The following is a 19,426-nucleotide window of genomic DNA, read 5'->3' as shown; positions in this document are numbered from 1 at the left end:
ACAATACATCCCTACACATGCACACACACCCATAATACATCCCTACACACATACCCACACACACACACTGACAATACATCCCTACACACGCACACACTCACAATACATCCCCACACACACACACTGACAATACACCCCTACACACGCACACACACACTGACAATACATCCCTACACACTGACACACACAATATATCCCCCATACACACACTCACAGTACATCCCTACACACACACACACACACACTCACAATACATCCCTACACACACACACAGACACACACACACACACCCTCCCCCATGCGTCTCTTTCAGACTAGGCGCGCCTCCGAGGGCTGGATTGAATGGGAAAGAAAGGGCTCGTCTTTGTCACTAATCCTCCCCTCCTTCAGGCGAGCCAAGCTTCTTCCGGGTCAGCGACAATCCCCGCCAAGCCCCTGGGGCCCCCGACCCCCGGCACCGCTAGCCCCGGAGCGCGCCGGGGCCAGGTCGCCGCCGACCGCAGGTTGCGGGAGGGGAGGAGGGCGAGGCGGAGGGCGGGCGGCGCGGGAGTGGGGGAGGAAGGGCGGAGGGAAGGAGGGGAAGGCAATCCGAGGAGGAGGAGGAGGAGGAGAGAGCAGCCTCCCGCAGCTGGCGAGGAGAATGGGAGTGCGGGACGACGGACCGCCGCGAGGTGTCACGGCCGCGGCCGAGCTCTCCAGGCGCGGGGCCGGCGCCCGCCGCGTTTAAACCCGGGAGGGCGCGGCGGCGCCGGGCGGCGGCCGAATGGAGAGGAAGGGCTCGGCGGCCGGAGCCAAGGGGAACCCGAGTCCGCCCGCGGCCGGCGAGGCGCAGCGGCCCCAGCCGCCGCTGTGCGTCCCGGGCGGCGGCGGTGGCGGCGGCGGCGGAGCGACCCCGGCGCGGGGCCAGGCTGGGGCGGCGGCCGAGCCCGCCGAGTTCATCCGGCGCGCGCACGAGTTCAAGAGCCAAGGGGCGCAGTGCTACAAGGATAAGAAATTCCGCGAAGCCATCGGCAAATACCACCGGGCGTTGCTGGAGCTGAAGGGGCTGCTGCCGGCCGCCGGGGAACGGGAACGGGACTCGCGCGGGGCCTCCCCTGCCGGGGCCCCCAACCCCGGTCGCCTCTCGGAGGAGCAGAGCAAGACGGTGGAAGCCATCGAGATCGACTGCTACAACAGCCTGGCAGGTGAGCTGCACCGCGCCGCGCCGCGCTCCCGGCCCCTCCTTCCTCTGCCCTCCCCGGCTCCAGCCCGGAGCTGGTCCCTATTCTCTGGCCCCGGTCCTCCGGTCACCGCGCCGCGCCCCGCACTCCCTCGCGGGGACCGTGCCGCTCCGGGAAGGAGAACCCAGGAGGGGGGGACGCTTTGGAAAAAGTGTGACTTTTAGGATTAAACCTTTTGAAACTCGTGGTCATCCCGCATTCCTGCCCCGCATCCTCGTAAATCTCGCCTATAAATAGCTGGACGGACAGATGGGGACCCAGCCGGCCTGGCGGCGACTGCTGCTACTACTGCTCACCAGTGGACCCGGGTCCAAATGCGGGAAGCGGCACCCGGGGTGGGCCACCCGCACCCACCGCATGCCCGGTGGCTGCTGGCCTCGGGGATCGTTGACACCAGAGCTGGCCCTCACCTTCCCCCCAGCTGACCGCATCTCAGAGTCAAGTCCTTGCCCGAGTCCCTTTGGCCCCAGTGGCAAAGGGCAGTTTGCTACGATGCTTTCAGCATCTCAAGCAAAATGGATTCCAAAATGCACTTTCTTCTCTCCGAGCTCTGCTGGGGCCTCGGTTGCCAGGTGAAGAGAGCAATCTCAAAGGGAAACTAGTTCAAGGTTGGGCTTGAGCTGTGCTCCATTCTCGCCCCCACCCCGCCCCCCACTCCGTTTAGCACTGGTTCTCACACCAGCTGGCTGCCAGGCTTTGAGGAAAAGGGAGTCCTTTTATTGGGATAAGAAATTCCCAAGTACACTTTGGAGATTAAGGTCAAAGTCGGGCATTTTTAAAAATTAACAGGAAATTTTAAAGTCTCTAAAAACGGAGGAGTCTGGGTCATTCCAGGGCCTTCCTGAGAGAAGGTGGAAGAGGTTGGCAGAGGCCTTATATTTGAAAAGCAGTCTTTGGTCTTCTCCCACCCCATCTGGTGGGATTTGGGAATGACCCACCTCCTCTGATCAAATTAAAGGCCATCACTCCTGGTCCCTAACCCTTGAAGTTGCCCAAACTCTTTAGCTCTGAACAGTTGGCGCAGAGTTAGGTGAGGAGAATGGGTGTGGCTGGAGATGGATTTGTCTGGAGGCCAGACAATTGGGAGATGAAAAATATGTGTGGATAATTGTGCTCTATTTCTAAGTGCCAGTCCGCTCTGTTCCCTTGGATGTCTCTAGTGCCTGCCTACCTCTGCTTCCATAAGGCTATATCCAGGGTCAACTTTAATCAGGCAGAGCCAGGCACTTTGGAATTCGTTAAGTAGTTTACACACGTAAAGGATTAATAATAATAGTAGTAGTAGCGACGGTGGGGATGGTGCTGCTGATGGCAGTCCTACTGGTAACTGCAGCAGGTAAAGTAGTAGTAATGTGGCATAGATGTATTTCAGTCAATCACAAGGCACATCGTGATTCCCTTCCTTTCCCGCAAGTCTCTGGCATATTCACTACTGCCTGATGAATGTAAAGGGCAGAGTGGCCATGGGTGGAGAAATCACTAATGCAGTGATTTCAGACTGGCAGTAGAGTCTTCTATTTAGTATTTTCCATGGGCATTCTAGGGTTGCCCCTCACCCCATGCTATTGGCTGCCAGCCTATGGCTAGCACAGCCTACCTTCTACCCCAATGTGGTTACATTTCCATGGTGAAACTGAAGCTGTGTCTTCCTTGGTCAGGCCAGCCCAGTGGGTGGGGCTAAGATCTGGACAGTTCCTCCACGTCCACGCCCACCCCCCCACACACTCTGGAAAACTTTAGTGGTGAGAGAATGGAAAGTAGCAACGGCAGATTTCCCCTTCTGCTGCTTGTTCCAGTGCTCACCACTTATTAATATTCATAATTTATGGATTGCAAAGGTAATGCATGCTTATCAAATGTATTTTCTTTTAGAAAATGCAAAATTACCTATGGTCACAGCAACCTAAAGAAATCCATTGTGATATATTTCCTTCCTCTATCTTTTTCTTTACTTAAATGTAAACTGTTTACAAAGTGAAGGACCTCCTGCGTCCTGTTTTTATGCCCAGTCGCCATTGTATCTATCAGAGCATTTTTTACATTTCACTAAAATCTTTTTGTGAAGATTATTTTCAAGGGCAACCTAAAAATGTTAAATACGTGTTTACAATGATCATTTGATGCAAAGATGAAGAAATATGGTCCCTATTATTGTTGTTAAGACCAGAGCAATGCAGTGTGGCCTGTAAGATAATCTTTCCCCCTGTGCCTGATTGAAGGGAAGAGATAGCAACTGCAAGTTTGTTCTGGCAAAAAGGCAACTGGCCCTTCCATCCGGGCTGCAGTGCTGGCTGAGCAACCCAGTGGGCTCCAGGTAGGAACAGTCTGAAGATGTTGGTCCTCTCAAGAATCTGTCCTTCTACACAGCTGTGCATAGAGGAAGAGCTTTGGGGTTTAGAAGCAACATGGACTAGCTCAGAAATACCTGGAGGATTAGGCCATGTTGCTAAGGGCAACTCAGCACCAAACAAAAACTGTTGTGAGGCTTCTGGAGGAAATCTAGGTTCAGGTGGTCCTTGCACTCTGCATGGAAGGCCCCAAGAGAAGAGCAAGTGGGCAGTTAGAATCTGCTAAGAGATAGTCACCTAAAAATCCATTTAGATGACTTCAAGTGACCATTTGAAGGGTATGCAGGCAATTTGCAAGGTGCCTATGGTTGTGGTCTGTTCTGGCTTAGAGTTTCCTTCTGATTAGTAGGGATCTGGCCAGTGGTGCAAGACTTCTCGATTTGATTGTACATGTCTTATTCTCTAAGAAATTCAAGGGAAAAGATAGGCAGCATCTTCTTCCTTCAGAATTTCTAATGATTTTGATACAATGATTAGAAAAGATATTCTGACCTGCCAGGGGAGATGTAGACATGTAATTCTTACCAAGGCTACAAAAGAGGCATATACTGGCCAACTGATCGACTCCCATTGACCTCAAACAAGACACAGGGCTCCCCTGGGGCCTTGGAATGGTCTTGAAGGACAGAGCCTTTTGCTTTACATCTGTTCCTGTGGGATTGTGAGGGCCCCAGCTGGGATGTGATCAAAAGGTTGTAATGTATGACTTTGTGGGTATTTTCAAATGATGTTCAAGACTCAGATGCTCACAGTGGAGATGAATGCTGGCAGGCCATGGCATTGAATCTGAAGGCTAGATGAGAGTCAGCTTAGGCCCCTATCCCTGGCACACCCTGTGACTTTGTATAAGTCCCTACCACATTATTTTATATCCATCTTCCTATCCATTTAGAGCTATGTTTGGGAGGAGTTTTATTTGTTTTACCAAAGGGGCAGGTAATTTCTATTGAATTAAAAGTCCCAGGAGAGGGGAATGACACGGCCTAAATAAGTCACACCTGAAAAAGTCCTGGATGAGAGTCAGTTTTATCAGTACTTGTTTTATCTTCAAGCCATAGAACCAGAGCCAGCTACATAATTTGTGGGGCCCAATGGAAAATGAAAATGTGGGCTCCTTCTTCAAAAAGCAGAAGAAAATTGTCCTTAAAGGTCTTAAAAGATAAAGCTTTTCCCCTTTCATGATCTCTCTCGACATGGTGTTTTTATCTGCTATTTAATGTCATTATGAGAAAATTATAATTTTAAAGGATTGGCATGAATTAGCCATTCACCTTTATAGTGTGCAGTGCCAGTTTTAAGTGGAAATACAAGAGCACTTAACTGGTATGTGAAATCACATAAGTTCCACAGTTCACATTTTGCAGTTGGTACACGCATATGTACTTTATTCCTGCTGGAACTGTGGAAATGCTGACAAAATGAACTCAACTGCTTTTATTTCACTTTTTATATGCATACTTTTTTTGTGCCCTCTTTACCAATCTTGCCTTTCTGATGAGTAAGGAAAGGAAAGGGAGCTATTCCTTACTCCCACCCAAATCTTTCCTTCTCTGTCATCATTTTCAGCCTAAGTGGTTGGCTAGCACAGGGAAGTAACTTAAGCAAGAAAGGATATGCTGGGGTTTTAGGTTATTTGTGTTTCGTAGAACACTGTTGCTTCCTTTCTGCATTTGAAGCAATTTCTGGGTTGAATGGAAAGCCTGGCCTCTTTGGGCTGTCAGTGTAGGTGCTTACTTAGTTATAGACCAAGCACCCTTACCTTATGCTTGCTGAACTCCCCTTCATCGTGGAACCACTGTATGCTTATGGGGCACTGTGAATGCTAGGTACTATATGGGGTTGCAAAGAGTGTTTGTGCCTCTCTTCTGATCATGTTCATGCTCCATTATCCCACTGGGCTTCACTTACAAAAGAAAGAAAGAGAGTGAAGGTGCTCAGTCTTTGCAACCCCATGGACTGTAGCCCACCAGGCTTCTCTGTCCATAGGATTTTCCAGGCAAGAGTACCGGTGTGGATTGCCATTTCCTTCTCCAGGGGATCTTCCCAACCCGGGGATCAAACCCAGGTCTCCGGCATTGCAGGCAGACACTTTACCCTCTGAGACACCAGGGAAGCCTTCCAAAACATAGTTTCAAAGATAAAATAAGAATTTCAAGAAGTCAACAGCAGAGCATTAAATCAAATACAAGGACCTTCTGAACATGGGTCCTGTGTGACTGTACCCTTGAAGCCACCCCACAGTGGGACACCAGTAGATGATTGAGCACATGCATCTAAGGTGGACAAAATTAGATACAGACTCTGAGGCAGATTCTAAGACAAAAGGTACCTGACAGAAATCGGTGTGGGAACCAAAGGACTGAGCATGAAGATGGATAAATTACGAATGCAAGAATCAGTTGTTAAAAGAACAGGTCAAGAGCTAGAGACAAGCAGTAACCTGGTAACCAGAAGATGAGTTGTTGGGATAAGAACTGGCAAAGGAAGGGGAAAGAAGAGAGAGGTTTCATGTTAAGATGCTCAGCCAAGATCTTGCCATCTGGATGGGAGAGCTTGACCCGCCAAGCCATTGTTGACCCGAGGCTGGTCCTCGGGCATCCCCTTGACCAATAAATCTTAGGCCTGTAAACATGGCTTTGAAGATCATCTTCCAAGAAAGAATATGAGAATTTAAACTTGTAGAATGCTTTCAAGAAAAGAATATGCCAAATGTAGACTTCAGGCTGAGTTTCTAAAGTGGATTCTAAAGTTCCTTAGTTTATCTACGAAAGTAGTGAGTTGGATGGCTCATAGCCAGCAACTCTCTAGGACATCTTGAAGTAAGAGTCCTTATAGCCAAAATGCAGGGGAGTGCCTCATCCAAGTCACAGGAACTTGCTGCAGGGTGGACAGGAAGGCCAAGATGTACAGCAGCCAGAAACTGTTCCCAGAGCTTCACAGGTTGGGAGTGACCCATGAGATGGAACATTCTCTCCTGCCAGCTGTTTTCTTTCATCACCAGGTTGTACCTCCTGCATACAACTAGGATGAAAACCCAGTGTTTCACCCAACTAACCAGAAATTTCCTAATTTCCAGATATTTGGCTTTGGGAAATCAGATGTCCATGCTGGGACCAGATTGTCACTAAGATGATACTGTGGTCCATTCCCAATCACATAGCAGCAGCCACGGCTCTAGCATGGACAATGTACCAGATGTTAAAAAAGCCAAAGCTAAGGGAATTCCCTGGCTGTCCAGTGGTTAGTATGTGGTGTTCTCACTGCCAGGGACCAACGTTCCATCCCTGGTTGGGAAAGTAAGATTCTGCAAGCCATGCGGTATGAGATGTGTGTGTCAGTGGGGAAGGTACTTTAAAAAAAAAAAAAGGCCAAAGATAATACTACATATGATTAAAAGTGTTTATGGGCTTCCCATGTGGTGCTAGTGGTAAAAAATACCCCTACCAATGCAGGAGATGAAAGAGACGTGGGTTTGACCCTGTGTTGGGAGGATCCCCTGGAGGAGGGCATGGCAACTCACTCCAGTATTCTTGCCTGGAGAATCCCATGAACAGAGAAGCTCTGGCAGACTACAGTCCGTATGGTCGCAAAGAGTAGGACATGACTGATGCCACTTAGCAGGCACATACAGTCTTCCTCATGGATTTCATATTGCCTTGAAATTATTATTAGCAGGGTAAAGCTCATTATCTTCCTTTTATGCATGCATACACATTTTCATATCAGCAACAAAATGATGCCATGTCTGGTAGGACTCAAAACCAACAGTTCCCAAATTTTATAATAAACTATACTGAAAAATTATTATATATATATATATATATATATCTGAATCACTTTGTCATATACCTGAAAGTAACACAACATTTGTAAATCAACTATACTTAAATTAAAAAAAAAAAAAGGAAGCAGAATGTGATGTGTAGTGCCAAGGAGAGTTGACTTGAATCAGAAGAGTCTTGGGTTGAAATGTATCCAAGTGGACCTTCTCTTCTTGTTCAGCCAAAAGGAGTTTAAAACAGCACTCAAATTACAGACAACATTACACAGAGGAAGACTGTGGAGCAAAGGTTTCCCTTCTGCAGTGTGTCTGTGTGTAAAAAATGAAAGTGCTAAGGAAGTGCTAACTAGCTAGCTTGAGTGTTATGTAAAATCAGAATTATGATTTCAGATTTGGATATGACCCTTACAGTGGTGTGTGAATTTCCTTGTCAACATCACCACCTTGTCATCAACATGAGCTTAGACACTTCCAAAAATAGGGATACTCACCACTACCTAAAGTGACTTATTTAGCAACCACCACCACAAAACAACAGCTACAATGATAATGAAAGTCACAGCAATGGCAGTAAAGACTGCCGTGAGGGCCCAGTTTCTGGCATCCAGTAGATTTTCCATGAATGTGTTTGAAAGGAATGAAAATGCTTATCCCAGCATGTGTCTCATATAAAGGATACAAGAAATTCAATCATTTCATTAATATTAATTGAGCAACTAATAGGCGCTAGACACTGGGCTTGAGAGCTGGGTACACAGACAAGGTCACTGAACTTACATATATACCTATATAACTTTGTGAGACAGAAAATCCAAGCTCAGAACAGTTAAGTCCCTTGCCCGTGGTCACATAGTTGTATATGGCAAACTGGAATTTCTCATCTGCCAGGTCCCTAATTTGAAAGCCTATAATTCTAAACACTCACCCCACACCCTCCATCTTTAGAAGTTTCTTTCTTAGGTACAAAAATTTGCCTCCTGGAAATTTCTATCGATCCATTCGTAGTCTATCTACCTTTTGAAGCAACACAGAATACATCTCATCAGTGTAACAAGGGAAACCCTTGACATTTTTAGGGCAACTCGCTTGCCCATCCTCCAGTTTTGTCGTCTGTAAATTATTCCTCTTTTTATTTTAATGAAAAAAAAGTCACTACTTTTTTTTTTTTTTTTTTACCGTGATGTGCCTTGTATGTTTAGGATTCCCATTTCATGACCATCCTGGGTGGTTAAGGGGAAAGTGTCCTGTACTCTGCACCAGGTTCTATGTCACTAGGAAGGAGACTTGAATTTATACGGACAGAGAGGAATAAGAATCTGATGAGTCACAATTTCTAATGAACCGTGTTATGCCCCTCTATCCAGAGTGTGTAAATTCTAGTTAAGAGGTCTTGAGAAATTTAAGTGGATCTGTTAAGAGTAGGAATTCATTTCAGCCATTACTTTTTCAGTGATCAGTTTTGTGGATACAATAAGGAAAATGACCCACTAGAAGAGGAACATCTGGACTTGTCCAAATGCATTACTGCAGACCTGGTCAGTTTTAATGTCATGAGAGTAATGATCCCATCATTTAAAAATATGTTCCGGTTTAAGTGCTAAATGAGATTGGACACAATATTATTCTGTGTGGCATGGAACATTTGCTCTCCTAACATCCTTTAAAGTAGTATTTATTTTTAAGTTTGTGTTTTTGTGACTGACTGATAAGTTCTAACTTTGGGATCCAAAACCTCGTGTCCCAAGAAATGAAAACAACCCCTCCCCCAGCAGTAAGCAGTCCAGTTGGCTCTGTGTATAGTGGGACGGGAACTGAAGGAGACTCATGTGACAGCTGGTGGCACATTCACTACATACGTGAACTTAATCTGGTCACAAGACCTCTAGTCTTGAGTTTCCTCACTTGCTAAATGGGTATAATCATGCCAGCTTAACTCACAGGGTAAGGGTGAGAAGCAAGAAGATAATGTATGAATGTACTTTATAAACTATAAAGTATTGAAGTATAAGTTAGCCTTTGAAGTCAATGGGGGTGTTTAGGAGAAAGACAGAAAAATAGAAAAAAGAAGTGGGGGGCTTCCCTGGTGGCTCAGTGGTGGAGAGCCCACCTGCTAATACGGGAGACACGGGTTCGACCCCTGGTCTGGGACGATCCCACATGCGGTGGAGCAACTGGGCCCAGGCACCACAGCTCTTAAGCCTGTGTTCGAGAGCCTGGGAGCCACAGTGAATGAGCCCATGTGCCACAACTACTGAAGCCCAAGTGCCCTAGAACCCATGCTCTGCACCAAGAGAAGCCTCCACCACAGTGAGAAACCTGTGCAACACAAATGGAGAGTATCCCCTGCTCTCTGCAACTAGAGAAAAGTCCACGCAGAAATGAAGACCCCCATACAGTCAAAAATAAATAAATAAAATTATTTTTTAAAAAAAGAAGTGAGGGGAATACCATGGTGGTCCAGTGTCTAAGACTCCATGCTCCCAATGCCAGGGGACCAAGGCTTGATCCCTGGTCAGGGAACGGGATCCCATGCCACAGTGAAGACCTGGTGCAGCCAAGTAAATAATAGATAGACATAAAATAAAAAGAAATAAGAAGAGGGAACTGCCCAGTGAAGGAAATTCCCACTAATTCTAACAATTTTCAAAGGGATCCTTGAATAGTATCCCTAGTAGATACTAGGAAAAGTCTCTTGATGCATGGTTTCTACATTCAGTATCTATCCCATTTTGTTTCAAACACACACACTCAAACAGTTCCCCAAATGCAGGTCATCCACAAAAAGAAAAGCACTTGCTAATAAAACAAAAGTGTTTCTGATGAGAAGAATGTGACGGCCGTTCTTTGCAGGCCAAGTTCCCTCACTTGTCTTCAGACGTCCCCATCGAGAACACAGCAGAAGTGTGACTTGATGGAGTGATACAGACAGCAAGTTCTGTCTCTCACTGGTCAGCTGCCTGGAATCAAAGGATCTTGCTTCAAGTTTTCTGATGTCTGAGGGTTGGAGTCCAGAATATCGGAGGTCCTTTCCCGCTCTGCAAAGAATAATTCTCCATTCTTTCTAAACTGGGTGGCCATTACCCAGAATGGGAGAGCTCTATGTGGATGGATAGGAACCAGTCTCCAAAATCTATCATTACGTGAAAAGGCAGGGGTTTCCCTGGTGGTCTAGTGGTTAAGAATCCATCTGCCAATGCAGGGGACACGGGTTTGATCCCTGGCCCGAGGTGATTCCACATCCCACGGAGCAACTAAGCCCATGGACCACAACTACGGAGCCAGTGCCCTAGAGCCCACGAGCTGCAACTGCTGAGCCCAGACACAGAATTACTGAGCCCACCTGCTGCAACTGTTGAAGCCTGCACGCCTAGGGCCTGTGCTCTGTCGCCGGAGAAGCCACCGCAAAGAGAAGCCCACGCACCACAACTAGAGAGTAGCCTTACTCACCACAACCAGCGAAAGCCTGTATGCAGCAACGAAGACCCAGCTCAGCCAAAAATAAATAAATAAAAACCTTTTTTGAAAAAAGGCAGAATGCAGAATAGTGTTTAAAAAGTATAAACTAGCATCAGCATATACACTAGTACAGTATTTGCTTTCAAGAAGATTATCTGAATTATGCAAGTGAAGCTGTTCGTTTGAATACAGAACTGGACGTTTTTCCTTTTCTTTTTGATGATTATGACTTCATTGTTTTTAGAGCAATTAAAGGTTTATAGACCTGGAGAAGGGAATGGCAACGCACTCCAGTATTCTTGCCTGGAGAATCCCATGGACAGAGGAGCCTGACAGGCTGCAGTCCATAGGGTCACAAAGAGTCGGACATGACTGAGCGACTAACCCTAAAGATTTATAGCAAAACTGAGGGTAAGGAACAGAGATTTCTCGTATACTGCCTGCTCCCATACATGCCTAACCTGCCCTGGAGTGGTATGTTTGTTACAGATGGTGAATCTGTATTGACCCAGCACGATCACCAAAAGTGCATGGTTTACTTCAAGGTTCTCTCTCCTGTTGTACATTCTGTGGACTTAGACAAGTGTATGATGACATGCCCCTGTCACAGTGGTGCCATACAGAGTGCTTTCCCTGCCCTCAACGTCCTCCATGTGCTTCCTCGTCATCTCTTAACCCACCCCAACCCCTGGCAGCCACTGACCTTTTTACTGGCTCCATCGTTTGCTTTTTCCAGAATGTCCTATAGTTGGAATCGTACAGTGTGTAGCCTTTTCAGTCTAATTTCTTTCACTTAGTCATATGCATTTAAGGTTCCTCTGTGTTCCTTTTTTAACTTTTTCTTCTAAATCTTTCTATAGTGTATGACTTTTCTAAGTATATGCATTATTATTTTTATTTTTAACGAAAAACGATGACAGGATTATCTGTGTGGAAAGATTATGCATAGTTTTGCTTCTTTTATTTTCCCCCTAAAAAAACCCCACCTTATACACATAATTTTTAATGCTGTTCTGGATATTACCTGAGTCTTGTCTAATCATGTCAGAATGTGACACATAAGATGTCAAGCAAAATTATCCCAGGCCCCAAACTTTCTCTTATTATCCCATCTTATGACTTATCCTTTCTGCAGTGCCCATCACCCCAAAGCACACACAGGGCTAGGTCCTGGCAGCATGGTACCCCCACAGCAGGGGGATGGCAGCACATGAGTGATGGTGTGAATCTGCTGGTGAGATAGGGAAGAAAGTTGAGTCAGAGCTTGTGATACAGACTGGTCCTGAGCAGTTGTGATGTGCCTCTGGTGTAGAGGAAGGGACCGTATCGGTGGTCCATGACCAAGATTCTTTTCGGCCCCTGAGTCTAGGAAATCCTGCCCTGTCAGTAGCTCAGAAACAGCACCCGGAAGGAAGCTCACTGGCTCATCAGATCCTTATTGGATGCTTGCCATGGCTGTTAAATCTCAAACCCACTGTGTTCTCCTCAAAACATGGCATGGGGTTGTGGGAGCAGGGTTCTCATCTAGACTCTGCTGCTCACTTGCACTGTGATTTTGGAAAGGTCACGTCACTCCGAGCCTCAGTTTCCTCATATGTAAACAGCAAGGTGTTGGGTCAGATGCCCTCCAAGTCCCCTTTCAGAAGTGTTGAGCCGTCTAGGATTTTGAAAACTGTCTAGTGTCCCCACCCCACCCCCACTCTCCTCTAGCCTCTCTCTCTTCTGGAAGCAAGCAGATTTAGAAAGGAAACAGGAAACAAGCTCCCTTTTGTTCTAGTTTACTGATACGTGCTGACAAATAGGCATGAAAGATCTCAACCAAGATTTCCAAGGTAACCTTGCAAATATGAAGGTAAACCAAAATAAAGGAACCCACAGTCTTGCAGAGTGAGAGTCAGACAGAGGGTCTCTGAGAGGAACGAGAGTGGGGTTGGAAGCCTCCTTAAAATACTACCTGGGCGATGGAATCTAAAGTGATGGCACCAGATATTACCTATTGCTGCTAGATCTTCTCAGATTATTCCAAAATTCAGACTTTGATTCTTAGCAGGCTGTCATTCACCCTAGGAAATCTGGCAAAACTAGCTACCTTAGACCAGGAAGTTCAGATGGAGCCCGTAAAAGGCTTTTAAGAAATGAGCTGGGAGTGGTGGGGCCAAGCATTTCAGGAAACAGTTGCTAACTAAGCTGTAGCATCTCGGAGAGTTGCTACCCTTGGCTTAAGACTGGAGAGCCCTGAGGAGTCTCGGCCAGGTCCTGAGCACATCTGGACCAGGATGTGATTCTGGGCCTATTGCTTGTGCGGAGTCAGAACTTAGCTCCTTTCTCAAATGGACCCGAACCTCAGATTGCAGATGCCACCTGGTCATTGGAACTTGTGTCTCTGACACCTCCAGGGAGAGAAAGGCTGTGTCCCTGTGTGTGCCAGTGAAAATGGGGTAGTGGGGTGAAGAGAGGAAGCAGAGAAGCACAGAGAAACAGGCGGGCACAGACTTAGACCCCAGAAAACCTAAGGGCAAGGAGGCCTAATGGAAAGGAACTTTACTTAGCATAAGAGGGTCTGGCTTTGACCCCTGACTTCCCATCTACTCCTCCATTAACCTTGGTACAGTCCCAATCTTGACAAGCTTCTGTTTCCATTATAGCATGGGAGCAATAATATGCACCAGATCAGACTGTGATGATTGAAATTAAAGGATACATGCACACATGCCCACTACAGTGCCTAGCACATAACTGATGCTTAATAGGTGATGGCTATGTGTAAATCTAGCTTCCCTGGTGGCTCAGGCGGTAAAGCGTCTGCCTACAATGCGGGAAACCTGGGTTCAATCCCTGGGTTGGGAAGACCTCCTGGAGAAGGAAATGGCAACCCACTCCAGTATTCTTGCCTGGAAAATCCCGTGGACGAAGGAGCCTGGTAGGCTACAGCCCATAGGGTTGCAAAGAGTCTGACACAACTGAGTGACTTCACTTTCTCTTTCATGTGTAAATCTAACTCCTACTCCAGTAAGTGCTGTGGCAGGAAAGTGGGCAAGAGGGGAGGACAAAGGACTCAGCAAAGGAGACTGGGGGAATATGGGAAGCAAGTGAGCAAAAGAGGGATCAGGGCAAGTCTCAGCTCTTAAGTGTCTGCAGGGCAGAGGAGGTGAGCAAGATGTGAACCGACAGCCTTTGGTGTGGGTGTTTCCTACCTGGGCCCACGAGGCTGGGTGAACAATAATCCACCAGGCTTCCTCTGAAAGGCAGCTGATTTCCTCCAGGACCAAGGGCCATGGGACCCCTAAGGTTTGTGCCTGCTTCCATTTTCTCAGGGTATAAGTCAAGCCATTGACTTGTAACATTTAGAAACTGCGGGGTTCTAGGCAGACATGTCTCTGGCCTGAGATTGTGCGGGCAAATAAGCCTCAGATAGATGGTGTCTGTTCTCCACCCCTTTCCATCCTCCGCCCCAGGATGCTCTGACCCGTTCTTTGAACTGAACTAGCAGAGAAAGAACCTCGGACTCTCTCACAAGTCAGACCAGTTCAGAGTCTGAGAGCAGAGAGCAAGGATGTTCCAGGAAGAGAAGATTCGTTCTGTGATCTGCTGGGTTCCCTGGGGAGCTTCGCAAGCAAGAAAGCGGGACTGACGGGCTGGGGAGAGGAGGCTGTGGAGGAAGTCGAGGCCCCTGGGAGAGGGAGAGAGGGTGCTAAGCCAGCAGCCTCCTGCCCACTTTGCCTGTCCCCTGGTGCCCTGTGCTGGAGCCAGCTTGCTGAGCTGCCTTCCACTGTCAGATGAGGAAAGCCCCTGGGCTTGATCAGGGGTCCTGGGAATAAAAGCCCTCGCAGGTGTTTCTTGGCATGCGTGCTAAGTTGCTTCAGCCACATCTGACTCTTTGTGACCCATGGACTGTAGCCTGCCAGGCTCCTCTGTCCATGGGATTCTCCAGTCCAGAATACTGGAGTGGGTTGCCATGCCCTCCTCCAGGGGACCTTCCTGACCCAGGGATCAAACCCACGTCTCTTAAGTCTCCTGCATTGCAGGTGGGTTCTTTACCACTCGTGCCACCTGGGAAGCCCTGTTTCTTGGAGCCTCCCTTTAATCCCAGCTTACAGGCACTCCTCTGCCATGATGCCTCGGGTCCTCTTGTGATCCTGGGTCTCTCCATATGGGCACTTCTCGAACAGTCAGTGCTTTCTGCTCAGGAAACCCTTCAACAGCCTTCACTGCGTCTCTCCTCCCAGGGTCTCCCCCTGCTCTCTTTGAAGACATAATGGGCAGAGGTGATTTCTTTAAAAAAATAAAATCACAGTTGATGAGGGTATTCTAAAAAAAGATCATTTCTCCCCTAAGATGAACTCTGATGCCTGTTAGTACAAATTCTTCCCCCTGATACATAAGTACACATTTTTTTTTTTTTTTTTCACAAGATTTGGGTTGTACTTGGTTGTGCAGTGTTTGGGTTGCACAAATGTTAACAAGTTTTTTCACCAATGTTTTCCACTAAAAACATTTCTCAGTGTCATTATCTGTTTTTCTACAGCGTGATTTTAATATCCATGTCATGTTCTTATACCGGTGCCCCCATTATTTATTTAACCAGTCTCCTACGGGTGGATCTATAAGTTATTTCCAACACTTTGCTAATATGCACAATGCTGCCACAGAGAAGCCACAGAAGTGTTCTTTCTGCTACATGTGTGCCTATTAACTAACTTATCCCCAAACATATCTGGTGCCATGGAAGAATGGTGGGAGAGATGATCAGAACAGGAGAGGTGTTTTTTAAAGTCTAAAAAGAGTACAGGATGGCATTTTGGCTTCTGAGATTCTTTTCCCCCATCCTGATTCAGAATTCCTGCCAATGGGCATGACATGGGTACTAGCCAGAGCTGACAAGATAAAGATAACCTCAGGTAATGGGTTTCTTCTGAATCTATCTGGGTATATACCCATCATCACATTCCAAATGGCCCAACTGGTTCTTTCAGAGTCCACTTCTAACCCGACAGGGTGCAAATGAAGGCAAACAATAATCCTAGCCTACCTTCTGCCTCCTGCTCACTCCTCTCTGCGTATATACCACAATGAAGTCATGTAGGAGGAGGGGGCTGGGGATGGGATAACTCATAGATAAGATGCCGTAGCACCCAAGTCTACTTCCTTCATGAACAGGAGCACGTGACAGGCAACAGAAGGCTGAACTGACCTCAGACTTTGACATTACAACTCTTGAGTGGATTCCAGTATCCATCACAGGGGTTCCCAACCTCTGCTAATGCCTGATGACCTGAGGTGGAGCTGATATAATCATAATAGAAATAAAGTGCACAATAAATGTAATGCATTTGAATCATCCCGAAACCATCCCCCCCCAACCCCACCCCACCCCACCCCCACCGCGAAGTCCAAGGTAAAATTGTCTTCTGTAAATCTGGTCCCTGCTGCTAAAAAGGTTGGGGACCTTAAAGGACTGTCAACATAAGCCTTTAGCTTATAAGATTTTAGAGTGTCTTTTCACCTTCGTTCTTCTGCTTGCCATTTTGTAAGCCAAGTACTGGTCAACAAGGGTATAAAGACTATAAGGGTATAAGAATATGAACTCCCTGAAGATATCAATATCTTTTGAATATCTCCATTTCTTTATGAAGCCCTGGCACAGCCTGTGGTGAATGAGTTCTCATAAAATAAGTTTATGAAGAGTCTGTACCCAGGATTATCATGAGAGGCGTACAGCAGCCCTTGAACACTGGGGGCATCCATCTGAAGACTACAAAGTGCAGGGGGAAAAGGGCAACTTGGGAATGGTGAAAAGAAGAGACCTCCAAAAATAATGCTGCTAAAACAAAATGCAAGAAACACTTGGCAATGTTTATTTGAATCCAGGGCAAGCATGTGCTGCTGCTGCTGCTGCTGCTGCTGCTAAATCACTTCAGTCGTGTCCGACTCTGTGCGACCCCATAGACGGCAGCCCACTAGGCTCCTCTGTCCCTGGGATTCTCCAGGCAAGAACACTGGAGTGGGTTGCCATGTCCTTCTCCAGTGCATGAAAGTGAAAAGTGAAAGTGAAGTCGCTCAGTCGTGCCTGACTCTTAGTGACCCCCTGGACTACAGCCTACCAGTCTCCTCTGTCCATGGGATTTTCCAGGCAAGAGTACTGGAGTGGGTGCCATTGCCTTCTCCAAAGCATGTGCTAGAACTGGAAAAATACAAGGTCAGAAATTAATATGAATGGAATCCTAGGAGATTTATCCCATGAAATAAAGCCAAATGACTTGTGGTTGTGAGAGCAGCATCAGTAGTAGTGGGGGAACTCTACCTAGGTGCCAGGGAGGGCAATTATGGTGAGAATGAAGATACTGCCCCCTGAAGGGTCCTGGCTCCCTGAGTCAGCCAGCTTCCCATTATCATATGTTCTTAGTGCCTTAGACTTGGAAAAGACCTTTGGGGATCTGTGAGTCTAGGTCTCTTTGCCCACCAGAGCCAATGTGGACTTGGGCTTAGACAATCCTAGCTCTTTTTCTAAAAATCAAATGGCCCTAACAAATCACTTCACTTTCAGTCTCAGCTCTTAGATGCAAGACACATAAGCCTGTTTTCCCAGAGTCACTGTCAAGGTCAGATGAGTCGTGAAACACTATACAAGTGTTTGGTATTGCTACTTACTGAGAATACAATGTATGTAAACCAGTATGATTTAGTTTTTCTGTGTGGGGTTTTAAAGATGCTTTAAACCCCCAAAGATGCTGCACATGCTTGTCTGGAAGGCAAAGAAGATATGTGTCAAAATAACCACACTGATGGGCATGAGCTGAGTCTCTGGCTGTAAAAAATGATTTCACTCTTTGGAAAATGAAAGGTTCCACTTGTTGATCATACCCGTAGATCTGGCTTCATTAGAAAAAGGCCTCCCTACATGTTCTGTCGACTTGCACTTTTGGGCTTCCCTGGTAGTTCAGTTGGTAAAGAATCCGCCTGCAATGCAGGAGACCCCATTTCAATTCCTGGGCCAGGAATTTCCCCTGGAGAAGGGATAGGCTACCCACTCCAGTATTCTTTCCTGGAGAATCCCCGTGGACAGAGGAGCCTGGCGGGCTACAGTCCATGTGGGCGCAAAGAGTCAGACACAACTGAGCGACTAAGCACGAAGCACACGTGTTCTGTGAAGTTGTTACCCTTATGCAGGGGTGTGCTGTGATTTATAATTTACAGGTTTTAGAAAACTAGTTATTTCTCAGCAAGTGTGAAAAGAGGGAAATTACCTGATCTTGATAAAAAGCATCTACCAAAGAAACTAAAGCTAACATCATACTAAATGGTGAGAGACAGTGCTGTCCATGACTCTTCGTAGCAGCATCACTGATAATAACCCAATACTGGAAATGACCCAGCTGTCCTTCAACAAATTAACAGTTTAACAAAGTCTGGTCCACTCACACCATTGAATACTACTCAGCAATGAAAAGGAGTGAGCTATCAATACTTGGAACAGCTTGGATGCATCTCAAGGCACGTTATGTTGAGTGAATAAAAGCTAATTTCCAACAACTTCATACTATATGATTCCATTTATATAACACTTTGAAGTGACGAAATTTACAAACGAAGAACAGATTACTGGTTGTCAGGGGTGAAAAAGGAGGTGGGTATACAGGAGGGACTCTTGATGAAACTGTTCTGTAACAACTTTTGGGGATAGACAGAGGAAACTATTTTTGTGATCAATGGCATAGAACTAACATACACACACACCAGTCTGTGCCAGTCAGCCCTAAAGGAAATCAACCCTGAATATTCATTGGAAGAACTGTTGCTGAAGCTGAAGCTGCAGGACTTTGGCCACCTGATGCAAAGAGCTGACTTATTGGAGAATACCCTGATGGCTGGGAGGGCTTGATGGCAAAAGGAGAAGGGGGAGGCAGAGGATGAGATGGTTAGATAGCATCACTGACTCAATGGACATGAGTTGGAGTAAATTTCAGGAGATAGCGGACAGAGGAGCCTGGTATGCTGCAGTCCATGGGGATGCAAAGAGTCAGACCTGACTTAGTGACTGAGAAACAACAACAAGGTTGGACTATCTGAATAAAACCTGTGGATTGTATCAGTGTCAACATGATAGTCAATATATTATACTGTGGTTTTATTAAGATATTATCATTGGGGAAACTGGGTAAGCGGTGCGAGGGATCTCTGTATTATTTCTTACAAACTGTGTGAATCTAAAACTATCTCAATAAAAATTTGAATTAAAAAATAGTATCATTGGGGTTAGTCTTGCCAGCGGCAGCTAAGATAGATGTTGTTTCAGGAAGAAACCAGAGACGTGTCACATCGACCCTATTAGTATCACAGTCGACTCTCAATGGAACCGGAGATGCAGGTGGTTTTAGAACATAAAAGAGAGAAGCCTTGGTGGAAACTCTGCACTTGGTTTTGTTTGTTTGTTTTTGTCTTTGAAGGCAGAGAAACAAGAGGAGTAGAGGGTCCTGGAGAGTTACATAGGAAGCTTCCAAATGATGTGCGTACAGATAAAGTATGCAAATAAAATGAACGCAGTCTCCATCAGGGTTCCACAGTTACACCTGACAAGAAGCAGAACTCAAGCCTCAAAGCTGCCTAATGAAGGAACTGAATTA

At 46.5% G+C, this 19,426-nt stretch overlaps 1 protein-coding gene across 1 annotated transcript in view; it reads left to right on the top strand.

The window, feature by feature from the left end:
- Positions 1-607: 607 nt before the first annotated feature.
- Positions 608-19,426, top strand: part of TTC9 (tetratricopeptide repeat domain 9) — a 35,541-nt gene continuing 16,722 nt past the window's right edge. Inside the window, exon 1 of the mRNA XM_006070919.4 lies at positions 608-1,184. Within this exon, the coding sequence (XP_006070981.2) occupies positions 764-1,184 (421 nt within the window). The 5' untranslated portion in view covers positions 608-763. The remainder of the gene's footprint in view (positions 1,185-19,426) is intronic.

This window comes from Bubalus bubalis, chromosome 11 (genome assembly GCF_019923935.1).
Source record: "Bubalus bubalis isolate 160015118507 breed Murrah chromosome 11, NDDB_SH_1, whole genome shotgun sequence".
Taxonomy (NCBI): domain Eukaryota; kingdom Metazoa; phylum Chordata; class Mammalia; order Artiodactyla; family Bovidae; genus Bubalus; species Bubalus bubalis.
This window is presented reverse-complemented; position numbering and strand designations above follow the sequence as displayed.